The sequence below is a fragment of the Centroberyx gerrardi genome, chromosome 10, assembly GCF_048128805.1.
Source record: "Centroberyx gerrardi isolate f3 chromosome 10, fCenGer3.hap1.cur.20231027, whole genome shotgun sequence".
Lineage (NCBI taxonomy): Eukaryota > Metazoa > Chordata > Actinopteri > Beryciformes > Berycidae > Centroberyx > Centroberyx gerrardi.
Window position 1 is genome coordinate 21,408,574 of NC_136006.1, and position 18,730 is coordinate 21,427,303.

General features: G+C 45.0%; 3 protein-coding genes across 9 annotated transcripts in view; 2 read left to right on the forward strand and 1 right to left on the reverse strand.

Moving 5' to 3' along the window:
- The window catches only part of caska (calcium/calmodulin-dependent serine protein kinase a), a 101,982-nt gene that overhangs the window by 35,935 nt on the left and 47,317 nt on the right, over positions 1-18,730 (reverse strand). For all 7 annotated transcript variants that reach the window (XM_071926398.2, XM_071926394.2, XM_071926392.2 and 4 more), the window contains exons 3-5: positions 18,405-18,510; positions 15,365-15,442; positions 15,054-15,126 (exon numbers count right to left, since the gene is read on the reverse strand). In XM_071926398.2, the coding sequence (XP_071782499.1) occupies positions 15,054-15,126; positions 15,365-15,442; positions 18,405-18,510 (257 nt within the window). The remainder of the gene's footprint in view (positions 1-15,053; positions 15,127-15,364; positions 15,443-18,404; positions 18,511-18,730) is intronic.
- Positions 941-4,521, forward strand: gpr34b (G protein-coupled receptor 34b). Its single transcript, XM_071926400.2, has 3 exons — positions 941-1,112; positions 1,756-2,368; positions 2,508-4,521. Exons 2-3 carry the CDS (start codon positions 1,779-1,781, stop codon positions 3,043-3,045), a joined length of 1,128 nt encoding a protein of 375 aa, XP_071782501.2. The 5' UTR covers positions 941-1,112; positions 1,756-1,778; the 3' UTR covers positions 3,046-4,521.
- gpr82 (G protein-coupled receptor 82) lies at positions 6,613-8,917 on the forward strand. Its single transcript, XM_071926379.2, has 3 exons — positions 6,613-7,494; positions 8,250-8,408; positions 8,597-8,917. Exons 1-3 carry the CDS (start codon positions 6,613-6,615, stop codon positions 8,825-8,827), a joined length of 1,272 nt encoding a protein of 423 aa, XP_071782480.2. The 3' UTR covers positions 8,828-8,917.

Here is an 18,730-nt window from a genome sequence, read left to right on the forward strand (position 1 = left end):
TTTAAAAACAGGAGGTGTGGGCAGGCAATAGACTATTAAAACATCATTTTGAAAAGCTTCACTTAAAAAAAAGAGAAGATTTGGTTTCGCTATGAGCTGAAGACTTAATTGAAGAAAGCAATTCCTATAACTCCAAGTGTAAATCTGATTTTGTGTATGGCACACAACAAAACATTCGGCGTTAACATTAAATCTACTCTGAACCCAGACCTGAAAACGTGATGGCATGATCAACATTCAAGAGCGGGGATCATTTTCCCCATACCCTATGCTTAAGAAAAGTTGGCTTGAGAGGTTGATACTGGTTTGCGGCCAACGTCTCTTGGGTGGCAATTTAAACTCAGCCTGGCTCTCCTCTAAAGCCATTGTTGTGATTATTGTAAGGACATACGGTGGTATTTTGGGAACCTTTCTCTTACACAGTGGACTACACTCTGCAGGTACCTCCATATTATAATCAGAGCCCGATGTGGAAAGCATATTGTATACACAAGCGGTGAGTGCTCTGTGATCCCACTGCTTGTTCTAGTACATGTAATCAGAAGCCCTGCGCGGAGCCCAGCCCTGTCTCTGTCTCTGCCTCCGTTCTGCTCTGCACAGTGGTTTCAAACTGTGGTCAACCCCCTCTTTCCTCTATTTTCTCTGTAAAAGCATTACCGCATTCTGCACTTCAGCATTTCTCTGTCTGCTCTCGACAGCACAGCTGGGGAGGGCAAGCTACTCACAGCTGTAGAGATAATGGAGAGAGAGTGAGCTAGAGAAAGAGGCAGATTCTACACAGCACTGTCTTTTGACCTTGTAACCCAGTCACTGAAGGATGAAGTAGAACAGCGGAAGGTTGACTGCAAAATGAAGGAAGAAAAGGATCCTGAACTATACGTGTCTATTCAGGAAAGCAATCTGTAAGGTCTTTTCCTACAGATTCAACCAGAGGGGAAAATGTTGGAATGACTCAGACAGAGAAAAAGAAAGGGACTACAAAAACCACAAGTGAGCTACTATTCTCCAGGAGGGAGTGAGTGTCTGAGAGTGGGATTTTATCCTTTCCTGCCACACAAGCACATTCACAAAGAAACAAGAGCAACAAGTCGTTTATGGACTTCAATCACATGGTGAGTACTTTGACAAGTTCCTCTTTGAAATAGTAGCGACATCTTTTAGGTTGTTACGCTGGTTGTAAGATAAGGGCTGCGTGCTGTGAGCAAAGAAACTTCTCTTACCATTTCAGATTCTGATCCTTTGATATGAACTGATTACACTGAACTACTGGTTAGCTGCATAAGAACATTACAAAATACTAGATTTCATCAGTTCAGAGGTTCAATCAACTGATCTCTATTAGATCAGTTATCAATATTATCAAAAAGAAGGTTAAGCTCTGTTAACCAATGGAGAGAATCGATGCAGGTCCATCTATCTGGGGCTTTCCAAGGCCTGCTGGTAAAGTGGTCAGCTGGGCAAGCTTTGGGCTGCTGTGTGATATGTAATTAATGAGGGCAGGATTAATGCTGATTTAGGGCTAAGCCATACAGCTGGCCCTGGGCCATCACACAGACCAGCACTAATGAGAGTCCAAGACTTTCCCAAGAGAACCAGAAGAACTCCAAACACACATTAGAGTTAATCTTGAATCTATTGACTTACAACTCAACACATTTCCCACCCAAACTCACAGCAAAATCTGACTGTGTTTGGAATGCTTAAACAAAAACAAAAAATTCTCCCTCTCAGACTTTTCTTCTTTCCCCTTTGCAGGGCTGAGGAATACAAAACCCACCATGACCGCTAACTTCTCCACCACAACTGCCACGACTGCCTTGCTGTTTCCAAACTCCTCTCTGTTTCTCATCACCACAAAGACCAGCTGGACGAACCTGAGCACCCCTAACCCCACACAGCCCTGCAACCTAGATGACAGCTCACTGCAGATCCCGTTGGCGCTGCTTTACTCCGTGCTCTTCGTCCTGGGTCTGGCTGGCAACCTGCTGGCTCTGTGGGTTTTCCTCTGCGTCCAATCCAAGAAGAACTCGGTGCGCATGTTCCTCATCAATGTAGCTCTGGCAGACCTGCTGCTGGTGGTGTGCCTGCCCTTCAGGATACTCTACCACAGCCGAGGTAACTGCTGGGACCTGGGCCCCACCATGTGTAAAGTAGTGGGCAACCTCTTCTACATGAACATGTACATCAGCATCACACTGCTGGGGTTGATCAGCGTGGACCGCTACCTGAAGATCAAACGCAGTGTGGGGATGCAGCACAGACTGCAGTCCACAAAGTGGAGCACCGCCGCCTGCGCCGTCATCTGGGTCATGGCCTTTGCCCTGACTTTGGCGTTCGTGCTGTCGAAGAATCATAAAGACGTGAACAGGTTGGTGACATCTTACAGCTTGGCGCTTAACTGTTCCTAAGGACATTTAATGGGTGTTTTAAGTTTGTTTGAGGCAAGAATCCCTGTATGTGTGATAGGAGCAGCATGAGCTGACGTATGTATGTACTGATTTTTCCAGGTGTTTCCATTACAAGCATCTCGAGCATGCAAAGTGGAAAGCGTACATCAACCTCTTCATTGTGGTCGTCTTCTGGCTCACATTCTTCTCTCTGGTGGTGTCTTATTGGAAGATCGCCAACAAGCTCCTGAGGGCGTCGCGAGAGAAACCAGACCTGCCCAACGCATCCCGCTACACCCGAACCGCCAGGAAGTCCTTCTTCATCCTCTTTCTCTTCACCGTCTGCTTTGTCCCCTACCACATGGTCCGGGTGTTCTATATCATCTCCCAGATCACAGACTCCTCGTGTTTCTGGAGGGGTGTGGCTGACCGGGCCAATGAGGTGGCGTTGCTGTTTTCTGCCCTCAACAGCTGCCTGGATCCTGTTATGTACTTCCTGTTATCCTCTTCGGTGAGGAAGGAGGTGCTGCGATTGGTGAACAACGTGCTGCGCGTGCGAGAGGGCGGGGCCAGCGGGAGCAGCTCCAGTGTGGAGCTGGGAACCAGAACTGGGAGGCAGATGGAGGTCAGAGGACGGTCAGGTTCATCAGCACTCTGAGGAACAAGATGGCTGTTAGGTCCAGCCTTCCTGAGTTATGAGAGGACGGGATTGGGAGAGGCCTTTAAATTTATAATGGGAATAAGATGGATATCAATCTGTATCTTTATACACAGTCACATCAAGTTACAGTACGGCCTCATCTCATGCTTTAAAGGACACAGAGGGTTAAGTCTCACAAATTGAGGGTTTCTGGTATATCAGGCGCATTTGCAGGCATGGTTAGGTCCAATGATCTTGTAGAGAGGTCAATTTTAATCACAACTAACATAACATTTCTGATTGCGATTCTATCTTTCTTTCCTGATGGGGGTGGAGTCTTCCAGGATAATGGATGCCTATCCACCAGCCACGAGCGGTCACCCAATGGTGTGAAAAGCATGATAGCCATAGGTCAAGAACTCAATGATCTGATAAGATAGCAATTGAAATTTATGGCAGATTCTGAAACAGTGTGATACAGCATTTCCCGCCACCATTATAAAAATGGATCACTCTCAGATGATAAGTGAAAATCATTATGTTAATAGTGATTAACATTGACCTTGCTCTCTATTAGCCCCTTCGCACACACAACCTGGAAATACAGTGTGCTGATATGGGTTCAACCAGTGTAGGAGGCAATTTACACTGAGCCTTGTGCACAAGACTGTCCTGTGGGCAGTCACCTTACAATGTAATTAAAACAGATGTGGATAGATTCTGTTTCGCTCCAAACAGAGAACGATGCGCTGAACTTTCACACTAAGTGGAGCAACCCTGATCTTGACCAGGGTCAACAACATTTCACATTAACGGTTCACCTCCATATTTCCCATGGCACTAGTCTGGTGTAAAAGAAGATCTGTGCACCAGTGGACCAGTGAACCACAGCAGAAAAAGCACCAACCAGGATTATAAAACCACCGAAGGTCACCGAATGTAGTATTTGTGCTTTATTTTACCCTAATCAGTCAAATATGTAGTCAAGTACTGCTGAAATAACAGCAGAGGACCAATGATGTGAGCATACAGACAATGAGAGCACCATTATTCTCTGACCATAAAGGACACAATGTGGGACATTCTGATGAAACCAAATGAAAGAGGATGACAATTTTACAGAATACATCAAAGCATGAACTTTCATCAGTGTGATAGTGATCACAAGCTTATAGAGAACCTGGAGGGCCTCTTACTAAGATGAAAGCATGGGGCTATACTGATAAAATGCCACTCCATCCAAACGTCAGGGCTTTTGATATCTTTTGATAACCACATGTTGTCTCACAAAGGACTGTATGGCTGTTGTTGTATCTCCAAAATGTAAACTTTTGTCTTGTTTTTAGCTTGACCACCATGAGTTTATGCGATTGGTTTTGAAAGAGTTTCATAAAGCCAAGGGACCTTATGATCCTTCAACTGAAGTTAAAACATGAGTTATGAGTCACCTGACAGTGACAATATACATCTTCAGGTAACACTACTCATTTTCAAATGCATAGAAAATAAATAAACAAAATAAGTTAATTACATTAGTGTGTATTGACATTGTTTCATTTATAAAAGATAACTCAATTAGAGCACTAAGTTCTATATGTAGATTCTAATACACATTCTACAGTGGGATGAGTAAAGCATGGGATACTTGAGCCCTTGTCAACAAACTCAACTCCGTTTGCTGCCTAAACAGTTGACTAGAACAGCAGCACCACCCCAAGGCAGAATAAATACAGACAGTAAACAGTGTAGAGAGTTTGCCACTGAAGAGCGCCCTCCACTGGATCACTGGACACCTTTAATGAGTAGAGAAAAGCTGAGAGAAGAGAGAAAGAAAGAAAGAGAGAGAGAGAGAGAGAGAGAGAGAGAGAGAGAGAGAGAGAGAGAGAGAGAGAGGAAGAGACAGAGAGAGAGAGGAAGAGACAGAAATAGAGAGAGGAGAGAGAGAGAGAGAGAGAGAGAGAGAGAGAGAGAGAGAGGAAGAGACAGAAATAGAGAGAGGACGAGAGAGGGGGAGAGAGAGAGAGAGAGAGAGAAAGTGCATTTTGGATGCAAAGTAAAGGTGAGTAGAAAAGGAAAAAAAAGGATCTTAAACTAGAGAGAGAACGAGAGAGACCAAAAACCTAAACTCCATATGCGATTAAATGAACGGTAACAGTAAGTTCCTCCGACAACATGGGGGAATAACTGGACCAACGCATCTGAATAATTACCCACAGTGGATTGTATCTGTGAGAGAAACCATATATGTAGCCCAGCAGAAAAAGGAAGAAGGTACATGAAACCTCTCTGTGTTCTAAACTGTGAAGCCGCACAAGAATCCCCCTGTCAAAAATGCATCACATTTCAGGTAAGAGCTATTAATGTACTCAAACACCACCCGCAACATCCGTCTTAGGTTTCTGTTCTATAATGTTATCTGCAGTACACCATCATGCAGTCGTGCACAATCATAAGTATAGAGGTGAGAGGACACACATCACACCCACAAACCAGGCTGCAGACCAGAGATGTTTAACACTCTTGTCCGATAGGAACCTTAAAAAGGAGCTTCGCATTTAACTGTTAATAACTTCCATTTTTAACATCTTCTGTGAATATTTTATCGAGTATCGTGGTTGACGCCTGTGAGATTTTGAATGAGCTCTTGTCAGCGCTCTTGTCACTGGTATGTATAAAGCAAACAAATTGATCTGCGTGTAATTTAAGTAAATTTTATGGCTTGTACTCTGACAATCATTCAGATAATTGCTTATTGATTATATGTTATCTTCTGATGCATTATACAGGGCAGACGACATCAATTATATAGCACCTTCTGTATCAATGCTCACAGGAATAAATTGAGGATGTAGCCTGCAAGGTTATTATTGTAAACTAAAAGTAAGATTAAAATTAGGTGTTAAAAATCATTGTTGCAAACTGAAATAAAAATAAAATTTGGACTGTGAAAAAACTAAAACTGAACTGTCTTACTAAATACTGGTGAGAAATTTCCAGCTTTCATCTTCTAGTTTATGTGCAATTTTTTCAGTATTTTTAATGCTAATAATAATGCTAATTGAAAAATGTATGTATATTTTAAACAGAATTTCTGATTTATTGTTTGTATTACATAATACCTATGGCAAACATAAACACAATACCAGTTCTGTACTTCTATCATTATACCTTTTAAAAATACCACCCCAACCAAAAAACTAAAACTAGAACTGAAACTTAATATAAACTAAACTAAAACAAAAAAACTAAACTAAAACTACCAAACCCACACTGAAACCAAACAAAAGATAAATTTAAATAAAAATTCAAAACTATATAAAATCCCAAATGATAACCCCGGTAGCCTGGAAGTAAAATGTAAATATCCTTTTTAGTTATATTTAGTAATGTTAGACAAAACTTTCCCGTTACTGATAACAGTGTTCTAAACACGGAGGTCGACATGTAAGACTAATAATCTGAAGCCAACTACTGAAAGAACGACTTCGACTTGTTTCTGTATTAAACTGCAGAGTTCATCACTGGGGTTCTAGACTTATTTCTCCCTCTTCTCTCTATCCCTTCACTTATCTCTCTTACAGATCAATGGAGAACACGCCTCGCACTTCCCCGCTGGATAACACCTCCTTCTGGTCTCCAACACCCTCTTCCCTCCCCTCCTCTGTCCTCCCCCTCTGCCCCACTGGCGCCACCCTCTTCCTCCTCCCCTCCCTCTACGCTCTCCTCTTCCTCACCGGTTTCCCAGGCAACGCCCTGTCTCTGTGGGTCTTCCTGCGCCGCATCTCCACCAAAACCCCCACCCACGTCTATCTGTCCCACCTGAGTGTTTCCAACCTGCTGCTGTCCCTCACCACGCCCTTCCTAGCGGCCTACTACGCCCGGGGTCCGGTCTGGCCTCGGGGGGGCGTCATGTGCCAGCTGGTCCTGCACAGCGTCACCCCGGTGCTCCACATCAACATCTACATCGGCGTCATCATCCTGACCTGGGTGGCCCTCAGCCGCTTCGCCGGCCTCATCCGGCACACCCACGCCTCCAGGCCGAGCGCCTGCACCATCCTGCTGCCGCGCGCCTTCTTCAACCACCTCAGGAGGGCCTCCTTCGCCTGCGGGGTGTGCGCCGCAGTGTGGGTGGTGGCAGTGGGCGGCATTGTGCCCGTGACGGTGTACTACTCCGTGAAGGAAGCCGGGAGCGGCAGCGGCGCCGGGGCTGGAGAGGGTGGAGGGGATGAGAAAGGAGGCGGCGTGGAGGACGGGGAGGTGTGCTACAACCCAGCAGTGGAGATAGGGGGCAGCCTGTCCACAGCCTGCTATGTGCCTGCTGTAACCGTCTTCTTCGTGTGTTTCCTGCTGGTGCTGCTGTCCTACATGACGGTGCTGCGGCATATCAGGCGCTCACGCCGCAGCACGAATATCACCGTCTCCCACAGCCTGCTGGGGAAGGTGCTTCGTAACATCGTGGTCATCCAGGTGGCTATGAATTAATGATATTATTCTCTAGAAAAGGTTATTACATCAATAACCATAATTTGCATCCCTGTTCTTGGGTCAAACACAAATCTTAGTCATTCATATTTAGGTTACCACCGCTGATGCGGTGGTAACCTAAATATGCCATTTGTTTTTTGTTTTTTTTAATTCAGCACATAGATAGTTCTGCTGACTCATGGCCTGGACACAAAGAATGGTACTGATTGGCCCAAAGGGGGCGCCATGATAAGCCCTCAAGGTCTAAGGCTCAGCCCCGCTGTGCAATTAGTCACTGAGATGTGAAACTTGCCATTTTGGATTTTTCGAAAAAGTACAATTAATTGGGTGAGCCTTTTCTTTGGAATTGGTCGAAAAATGTACTAAAAAAAAGTAATTAACCTATCAATTCTTAAAAAACTTGCACAAAACGTTCAACTGACTGTAAAATCATGACAGTAGTCAATCCTCTTGAAATTCGACAGGTTGATCAGAAACATAATATTAAAAGGAATCTACCAAGCCACATGCTGATATGAAGAAAAAGATTTGAAGAAAACACAGCCATTTGAACTTACATTGTGTTGTGATAATAACAAAGACTCCAATACCCATAATGCCTTGCAGGGCAATCAGGGAACTCAGTGCATTCTTTTTCATGCTGTGGTAACCAGTTCATTGCTGCCAGAGGCTATATTTCACTTTGCTTTCCATAATAACAACCAGGACGGTCTGTGTGTTTGACCGATTCCCCCCAGGTGGTTCTGATAGTGTGTCTGCTGCCGCACCATGTCTTCAAACCCATCTTCATTTCTCTGGTCCATGAACAACGTCAGCTGTCCCATCCAGCTCACAGTTCATCTGCACTCGGACCCAACCCCACCAATCACTGTCATCCACTCTCCACCCTCATTGAGGTAACTAAATTTCACCTGTATTCAAAAAAAGATTGCAGACTACTTTACTGATTTACAGCATTGTTTGTATGGCTATGGAGTTAAGATTATGCTACATTTGTATTAGAGTGTGCCACTGTGTCCAGGTCTCATCCATTATAAAAATATAAGGAATACTGACAAGAAAGATCTCTTCTCTCATCCTCCAGCTGAAGAACTGCCTGCTCCTTCTGGCTGCATTACGGGGTTCAACTGACCCTGTGATGTACTTCCTGCTGGACAAGACCTTCCGCAAGCACACCCTCAGTCTCTTCAGGCGACACCCACATGGCAGCCAATCACCTGGCTCAGTGATGGGACGAGCCAATCAGAAGTGTGGACAGTTAGAGGTGGGGACTGAGACTCCTACAGTGGATTGGAGTCATGAGACTATTTTGTAGCCTGCTGTTTTGTTATAAAGGTAGCTTGATGTATGAAACGTATAATATGAAATAATTTATGGGCTTGTGAAAGAGCAATAATAATATAATTCTGCAAGCATTTGTTATGAGGAAGTATTTGTGCAATATCCCTCGTGTGCAATAGTAGCTTATAAATGTTTGATATCTGTATGTGTCATCTACTTTGTTCAGTAATTGTGTATAAATTATTGAGTGTGGATTATCAAGTGCACGCTGGTGTTTGTGCAATAGGTGTGTGAGATTGTATCAGGGCGTTTCAGCAGGGAGGGGATGTTCTGTGAAGTGTGGCCCTTGCAGATGTGTGTGCCCCAAGGGGCCTGGGCCCTTCAGACTGAGGCAGACAGGCAAGAGAATCAGACACTCTCCAATGTGTCTGCTCACAAACACACACACACACACACACACACACACACACACAAGCCAGAGGAAAAATAGACAGCATAGAGAAAGGAAGGGAGCCAGGAGAGAAGGAACCGAGCGAGAGAGACGGTAAGAAGAAGAGAGGAGTAATAATGAGAGAAGTGCCACAGGTGATGTGCGGTGCTGCAGCATTTGGTTCCTGTAGTGTGCTGTAGCCGACAGGAAGACAGAGGACTACCACCAAAAAACAACTGTGTTGTGTGCAGATATCTACTGTCAGTAATTTTATCATTTTTACACTGAAAATGGAAAATTGAGCTATCCTAAAATCTAACTAATGAACCAGATTTTTGATGAATCTGTTGATTTCAGGGGATAATATGACGATACACACGATGCACCTTTGTTTTACTTGGTTGGTTATATAAAAGCGAAAAATCTCATGCTGCGTATTTGCAGGGGGGGGGACTGGGGGAGGTCTAAATTGGGCAAGTGGAAAATGTCCTTAAGTCACACTTGTTTACCCCAATTAACATAATCTACAGTATCTTAATCGAAAGCATTTTCTCACTAATTTGCTGAAAGCAGTTCCTTACCGAGCGATTACTGTTATTTAATTCACATGATTTTCCCAATTGCTCGGCCTCATTACAGATGCCAATGACCCCTATCAAAGAGCCTCATTTAAACCTTTGTGTGTTTGGGGCATGTATATGTGCATGTGCATGTGTGTGTGTGAGTGAGTGTGTGCATTCTTGCATGCATTTGTTTGTGTGACAGAGGCAGGAGTCTCCCCAGAGAGGGCATTAGTTCCAGTGGCTGTCCACTGTTGTCAGAGGCAGACAGAATGACTGATTGTTGTTTTTGTTTTGTTTGGGCAAAGCCTTCTCTGACATGAAAGACCATCACTACCAGCACGCTCAGGAGATACGAGGCTGTGGCTGTCATCACGGCTCTCGAGGACAGGACAGCGGACAGTTAGACAGCTACTCCGCACAGATCAGCAGACAGGCCGGCGCAAAGACGCGACACGGATGTGACCAGTGGTGCGGTGCAGAAAGGTGTAATTTAGCCATCAAACCTAGATGACTATGAGGCATTTAAGAACTGAACTACTAGTGTGTGTGAAAACGAGTGTGTGTGTGTGTGTGCGCATATGTCAATGTTTGTGGAAGAGAGTGTGAGTATGTATGCGTGCTGTAGTACGTGCATGTGCGCGCGCGTACCTATGAGGGTTCAATGTCAGAGCTTTTATGTTCTGACACCACAAGGCCCATTGGATGCCATTAGAGGAGCCATTAGCTTCGCCCGTACAGCCACCCATCACCACACAAACAGCACTAACAATGCTGCTAATAGCCCTCCGCGTGTAACACGAATAGGCCCAAGTGGACCGGGGCCATTTTACCTTGTAAAAACAGCTGACATTCAAGTATTCAGTGGGGAAATAAGACTTCCACACCTCTGTCAATTCTAGCCATTCATATGGAGAATGTGGCATTTGCTCTGCAGCAAGCCTAGATAAGGCTGAGATGTGGGACTTGACATGTACGCGCACACACACACACACACACACACACACACACACACACACACAGACGGACAAACATGGATGGGCAGACAGCAAGTACAAGTACATGTTTTTTCATTCCATGTCTGTTTTCTAGTACGGAGGCTCTGGCTAATAGAGCTCCTCCCCAAATGACCTCCTGTCCTCTGCCCGTCATGGAGGACACAATAGAGGATTAGATAAAGATCAGGCTTTAATCAGTACACAACACAGAGGGCACACATCTACTCTCTGCTAGTTTTAATATTGCTTGTCGGCATTCCCTTTTCAGAAATAAAGTATCTGTATATACAGTTTAAAATAAGGGTGTGCATCCGTGTGTGTGTGTGTGTTCTTCTTGCAACCAGACAGTCAAGGGAAAATCTACAATTACCTGCGTTCTGAGCATCAGACTTGACCAAGCCGTCTACAAAGCTGACACCAGCTTCATTAGGCCATAATGACGCCGCAAACGCACAGAAGAATTTAACCATAGACTAGACAGCAGTTATGTCTCCAATATGACGCTATAAGCAGAAATGGCATTAGGAGCAATGCGTACCGAGGTTTGGCAAAGTTCCCGTCTTCCTGCAGGAACACTATGTAAAGTTCCAGCGAGCCGAACTCTAAAACTCACAGAGATAAAGCCTACCGTCTCTTCTGCTAGGAACGTCTTGACAGCTGGTCTCTTCACCTCGGTGCGCCTTGAGAAAAAAGCGCTACTATGTTGTAAGGTAAGGTATAGGCCTGTGCCAGCATGACTTTCTATTCATTCATCTATGTTTACATCGAAAGTATCGGCGTGTTTATGAATTCCTCAGTTTGCTCAACACAGTGTCGGGATCTGTGCTTTGCAGTTCAAACATTCAGCGTCACCTCGGTGCGCCTCGACTTCAGAACCGACGCTAGCGCAAACACTGGAAATTTCCAGAGCCCATATCAGAGGCACATTCAGATGGATGTGTGACTACACCTTTTCTATCAAAAAAAAAAAAGAGGGTTCACCTTCAGACTCGGGCGAGTTGGTGCCGGTATTCAGCTCTCCAAGTTCTGCATTCAAAACTTGTGAGCCAGAGAAGCAGATTCTATCAGTTTTGCAGTGCCAATCTGCATACAATCTGTCTGTAGCATAACAAAGACCAAATGCAAACACAGATAGACACAGACACACACACACACACACACACACAGCGACAGTTGCCGTTGTCACCGGTGGAGGTCTGTGGTGAGGTGAGGAGGAAGATAAATACCGGGAGACAAACAGCGGCACGGTGATTTATGAACATCGGGATTCAAATGAATTCAATGACTTTGACTTTCATGCATGGAAGGATGTGGCACACTCAAGCCTATCCATATTCAACAAGGACAGCTTTGCCGTTAGTGTGTGTGTGTTTCTGTGTGTATGACTGTTTGTGTGTGTGTGTGTGTGTGTGTGTGTGTGTGTGTGTATCCCTCTGTGTCCCCTGTAGAGGGCATAAATCCCAGGCAGTACATCTGATAAGCCAGACAGGAGACACGCCACAGAGCCACTGTTAAATGGTGATAATGGAGGTGAATGCCACCCTGTACCAATGTCAAAGCTCAGAGGTTTATGTATCTTACTTAAACCTCTTGCTACACTGATCATACAAATTCATTTTGACTTCTAAGCCTTTGGCCTTTCACAAATATCCATATTCAATGACTGGGTGATGCTTCCATAGAGGATGATGTCATTGCTAGATAGAGATTTGTTTACTCTGTTTAGAATGAAAGGAAACCAGCCAAGGACTAATATATGCGCGGGTATCTCCAGATGATCAAAACCAGTGCAATTTTTGGTGGCTGTGATGCATCTGAAATAGCAGAAAACTTGGACTAACTAAGTGGAAGGGGTTGACAAGTTCACTCATATGAATATGGATCCTCAGTTCCACTAAATACTCATCTTCTTGCTGTGACTAGAAATATATCAGTGTATATCGAGCTGCAAACGCTTCCTCCATCTCTCGGGAGTGTGTTTGGTAAAAACACTACGCAGAGCGCAGATAGAGTTTGTCAGGAGGAAGTGTGTATATGCGTTTGAGCTCGTCTCTGGTGTGAGAAGAGTTCCCTGTAGGCCAGAGGCAGACAGAGTGGCAGCTTGCAGAGAGGAAAAAAACTGCATGATACGGAGACACACACACACACACACACACACAGTACCTGACACCTCATCTTAGACAAAAAGATCTTGCAGAAAACAGGCCCATAAGATAGCAGTGAGATATGTACCTTTAACTTTAAGGAGAATGGAAGGAATGCCCACTAAGCTTCACATACAGACACCCCATGAGAGTAAGCAACAGTTAAAGCAGTTAAAATCACAAGTCTGGGTGATGCCGTGCAGCGTGACTCTCAGCTTACTACAATGTCACTACTGTGGTCAACACACTGCCAACTAAGCATACTTAATTGAACATATTGCCCACGTGGGGATAATTGGTTGACATACCAAGGCTGCTGCTGTGACAGCAGAGCAGCAAGGCATGCAGGGAGAGAAACTCTTGACCACGGACGGAGTGAAAACCTAATCAGTGGAAGTGTAAATTAAAACGGGACATTGTAGCTAGGGCAGCTCATAGGTAGCGGCAATATATTAATGGGGGATATAGGACAAAGGCTGTACAGAAGTAGAATGGAAGAGATATCACTTTAATAACCAGGAGAGGCATTGTAACACACACACACGTAAACAGCCAGCTCTATCCTCTCGTGCCCCTGAACCGTCTGGCTGGCTATCACTCACGTATAGACAATGAGAGGCTAAGCCTGTGCAGCAGCCAGGGATCCAGTACAGGAGAGAGTCGCCGACTGAAGACAGAGAGATAGGATTCTATAGGCTGAGATGACTAACACCCCGGCCAAACACCGGAGAGAGATAGTAATCCACAAGCTGGGAGCTGACTGCGGCCATATAATATGCATTATGAGTCTCTGGGAAAAGGCAATAAAATACATATAAAAGGGAGCACTGCAATTGAGCTCTGTGAATATCATATAAAAACCATTAAACTCACAGCTGGGGTAGCTGCCAAGGGAATTGTGTTTTGCCTTGCTTGTTTGCGAATGCTGAGAGCGAGATGGAGGAGACAAGAGGCACCACTTTGGATGCAAAGCCTTATTCGAGTTTTTCTGAAACCTGGCTGCTCATTATACGAGCTGGTGGTTGAAAAGTTGGCAGACACACTGGCTACCTGCAGCCTGCCGTGGACACACACCTAAGACAGACATGCAGTCACACAACTGACACATGTATGCATGCAAGCACATCCACACACATTCTCTCTCTCTGTCTGTCTCTCTCTCTCTCTCTGTCTCTCTCTGTCTGTCTCTCTGTCTCTGTCTGGCTCTCTCTCTCTCTCTCTCTCACAAATATTCTCCAATGTCCTCAGACAAACACAAAGTGAGAATAAAATATTGAAGGCAAGGGCAGTACAAGGCATTATATATTAATGGACCAGATAAAGACAAGTGAAAGTCAGATTGTTGGATTTTGACAGCTTAAGTTCACACTGTGAAAATTATAGGTCAGCTGTCAATCAACCATTTTCTGTGACCGCTTACCTATCTGCCACACAGCTGGTTGCTTGCATGTTGTCAATCAGCACTCTAACAGTAATTTGCAGCCTTAGCATTGTGCATCAAATTAGTCAAACCCGCATTACATCTGTTATCCTGCTATATTCACCGCCAAGTTTAACCAGGACCAGAGTCACACTGGAGAGGCTTGCCTGTTGATTTGGCCATGATCAGCACTATGATATGATGAGATGATACAGGCTGATGAAGGCCGGTTTAAATGGTGGATTAGAGTCAAAATAAACACATCACCCTCTCTCTCTATAGCTCTGTCTCTCTCTCCCTCCTCCCAGCACTGTCGCCACAAGAGTCCTTCAATCAAGGAGATACCAGAGCAGATGCAACCACAAAAATTAACAGGGATTTAATTGTTTTTGGATCTTACACAGTCTTCACAAGAAGAGAGTGATCAAAGAGTAATCAAAACGGCGGAGCGGAGAGAGTTGACCCGATTGCTCTTTGCGCGTTTTGGGGAAAATGTCAAACTTAAGGTCACGGAGCACTGGAAACAACTTTATAAAGCAATTCCACCGGAGAACATTTTTAATGATTATATCTCTGCAGCGTGCTGTTATTTCTTGAATTGTTAATACTGCCTGAACTGCATATATCCCAGGCTGCTAGAATTACCCCGCAGCCTTGCCCCAGAAAGCTTCTAGTGAGGCGAGAAGCTTCATTGTAAGTCAGAAATACCTTGACATCTCGGTGGATGACATTGTTGTCATGGCAATAGCGTAGTGCCTCGAGGATCTGTCTCATGTAGTGACTAAGGAAAAGACAGAGAGCACTGTTACTGCTGTGTCACAGCAAAATAAGAGAGCAGCAGAAGAGCAGCAGAAGACTAACAACATTGCAAATAGTGCACTAGGTGTTTGTCTACATGTTTATCCGTTTAAGTATAGTCATGGGATTGGAATGCGAAAACATGCATCAATACCGACCACAAACTCTCAAACAGCACATTGGGGAGTCTTAAGGAAGAAAAAGAAATGCACAAATCTCACCTGGCCACTGCTTCACTGTAGACAAAGCCAGCGTCTGCCCTCTTCACAATCTCAAAGCACAGGTCTGCTCCATCCATACTAATAAAGACAGAGACAGAGATTGAAGGAGGGGGGGGGGGACGGAGGAGAGAGAGGAGACAGAGAGGGTCAGTGTGGCATAAAGGTCAGCGCAGGCGTCTAGGTAGGAAGGAAAGGTCACTCCTATTAAAACTTCAACACTGTGCTTGTCTGTGATTGGTTGTGGAGGTGAATTGGGAGACAGAGCTCAGGAGAGGAGAAGCTGTAATTATGTCTCGTCTCTGTCGGTTGGGGAAACGACAGCTATTTTACCACAATTGCCGAGACCCCAGTTGATAAATTCCCTCCCAAACCCGGTTGTTTTGGAAATGCTCCACAGCTCTATCTCCATCGAGGGGTAGAAGCTGGTGCTTTTTCCTTCGAGAGAGTGACAGAATGGCTGTGCTGAAGAAACTTAATGAGCTAGACATCTCTAAAGCAACTGGTGTTGGCAATATTCCCGCTAGATTTTTAAAGGAGGCAGCTGATTTTATTTGTCCATGTGTGACCCATATCGTAAATTGTTTTATTGTCGTCGGGGATATTTCCTAGTGAACTGAAGTTGGCGAGTGTTATTCCTCTCTGAAAAAGGAAGCGTGTTAGATAGGAAATTGAGGCCTCTTTTTATTTTGAGTGTACTATCAAACGAGCCTGTAAGGACAATTTTGAAGTTCCCAGCAAATATTCACCTGGAACTCTGGAACCCTTTTTTGAGAGGCTGAAATGGCTAAGGGAGGAAGATAGAGTGAAGTAGATAAAGATGCACCCTCGAGAGGTTCCTAGGTATCTTAGGGGTTATTTTAAGGGTGTCAGAGATACCCAGAGATACTCCACTAGAGGGAGCTCTACTGATTTTGTTCCAGGTAAATTTAAGAATAGCATGGGCAAGGAATCATTATTGCATTCTTTGGCTACTCTATGGAACAAGCTGCCCAGATGCAAATAGGTTTGTAAATAGGTTTAAATCCACGCTGAATGTTTAAGTGGTGTGTCTAAATGTAGTCTACCTTTGTAAAGGCCATGAAAAGGCCATATTGGCACTTTTTTTTTTACTTTTCTGTGTAATGTGACAGGACTAAATTGACTACTGGGTTGTCAGGCCATATGCGGCTCTTAAATGCAGCTTGAATATGAGTTTTTAATGTGTTTTTTGTATTGCATTAAAAACTGTACAGTTGTTGGCTTGCTTGGTCTCAATACTGATATGTATCTATGGTCCTGTTGTTTGTTTGATTCATGGAAGGAAAAGCGTAGCAGTGTTACCGCATGCTGCTCTCCTTGAATAAATTCATGAATGAATCTCCATGATTTTAGAAATTACCAAATAAAAATCAATCAACTATGTATGTGTGTGAGTGTACGTGCAACTGCGCACGCTCAGATGCTATTAGTCTCAAACCCCCTGAGCAAATATATCTTTTCAGGAAGGATATGGAAGTCCTTCAGAGAGATTAAAATATTTGTGCACAGTAACGCAGCTCCGACATATTAATTGAGTCTCCGGGAGGAGGAGGCATTGCTGTAACAGTGAGGTTTTAACGCTTTTGCATTAAAAAAGCCCTACGGAGTAATTTACAGTAAAGATATGCCTCTAACAATGACAGCTTCTCAGCCCAGTTAAACCCAGGTTGTAGCCGGGATGACAGCGCGTCTCAATGCACAGAGCTACACTGCACCATGCAATCAATACAGGCTGCTGGGGACGGACTTTTAAGATATGGCCATTAAGCCCTACCACATCGCCTCAATCCTGCTTAGTTAGCTGCCTTACACAAACACACACACACTGGACTGCACAAGCACGTCAACACACACACACACACACACACACACACACACACACACGCAGATACACGCGCGCGCTCAAACACAAATCCGACCCAGTCATTTACCTACCATCGACTCAGTCTCTCATAATTGCTCTGTCCCCATCCTTCCCCCAATTATCCAAACTTACTCTGTAGCGTTGCTGTGCCTCTGCACCAATTAAATGGGGCCGTTATGTGGGATTTGGCCACTGCACATCCTTATTCTCTCCTCTCCTATCATCCACCCACCATCCCTCCCTCCCTCTCTTCCTCCCTTCATCCCATTCTTGGCTGTTTGGTTAGCTGGGAGGCAGACCTGGGGACAGGGAGACATATGAAGCCGTCTGCATTTATCTACCATGTTTACTCAGATATCTATGCCGCTCTCAAAGGACCGCACTGCTCCGAGCCTGTCTCACATCTACTCCCATTCCCGCGTGCACATTCGTGTGCATGTGCGCCATAAACGGGGACGCGTACACACGACGTGCGCACGTGTGCCAAAACCGTGAAAATCCCTCAAAAATTGAGCTCGTTTGCATTTTCCTTGAAAGTTTTCTCCCCTGCGCCGAGGCGTGTGATAGAACTGTGTGCAAAACCCTAGGACTTGCCCGATCAGCGATAACGGAATTAAATGATAAAGGAATTAGTTCTGGAAGAGAGGGGAAAGACGATGATACGGTGGGGTGTGGGAGGGGCTGGGGGAGGGCACAGCTTTGAGAAGAGCTGGAGGTAGCAGCAAGTGTGAAATCTTAATCTCATCTCTGCCCCTTCATATACACTGCTGCACTCACAACACCCCTCCCCCCCCTTTCTTTTCTCTAAACCTCCCCCCCTCCCCCTTTCATTCTCGTTCCTCAGTTAACAAGCTTTCTCGTATCAGCGCTGAATGTGAAACCACCGCGGGGTTCGCTTTCTCTCTCATGCTATCGCCGCAACCTCCCACTTGCCCCCCTTCATCCTCCACTGTCAATCTCCCCTCCTTGCTATCGCCCCGTGTTCCCCGTCCCCATATCAACCCATCTTCACACTCTCCCGCAGATACGTCCCTCTATCCTCTGACGCGCACGCTCCTTTTTCTTTCGCCGACACGTGTGCTGGCGTGAAGGCCTTTGACGAGGCCCGCTTTGCCTTCGTTGGCGGAAAGTCGACTTTGTGTGCGGTTTGAGACTTACAACTCGAAGACCATGTAGAGCATCCCGTCTGAGCTGTACGTCTCCAGCAGCTCCACAATGTGTGGGTGCTTCAGCATGTGGCAGATACTGGCCTCCCTCTTCAGATCTGGAAACACAGAGAGAGAGAGAGAGCGAGAGAGAGAGAGAGAGAAAGAGAGAGAGTGAGGGAGAGAGATATATTTTGGTTTAAGTGATCGTAAAGCAGCAAGAGGATCACACTTCTTTTCAGGGATCCTAGCATATTACTTTTCCAATTTTCCATGCTTTTTCCTGACCTTTGGTTTCTTGGCTGGATTTCAAGATTTTGGGTGATGGTGAATGTGATG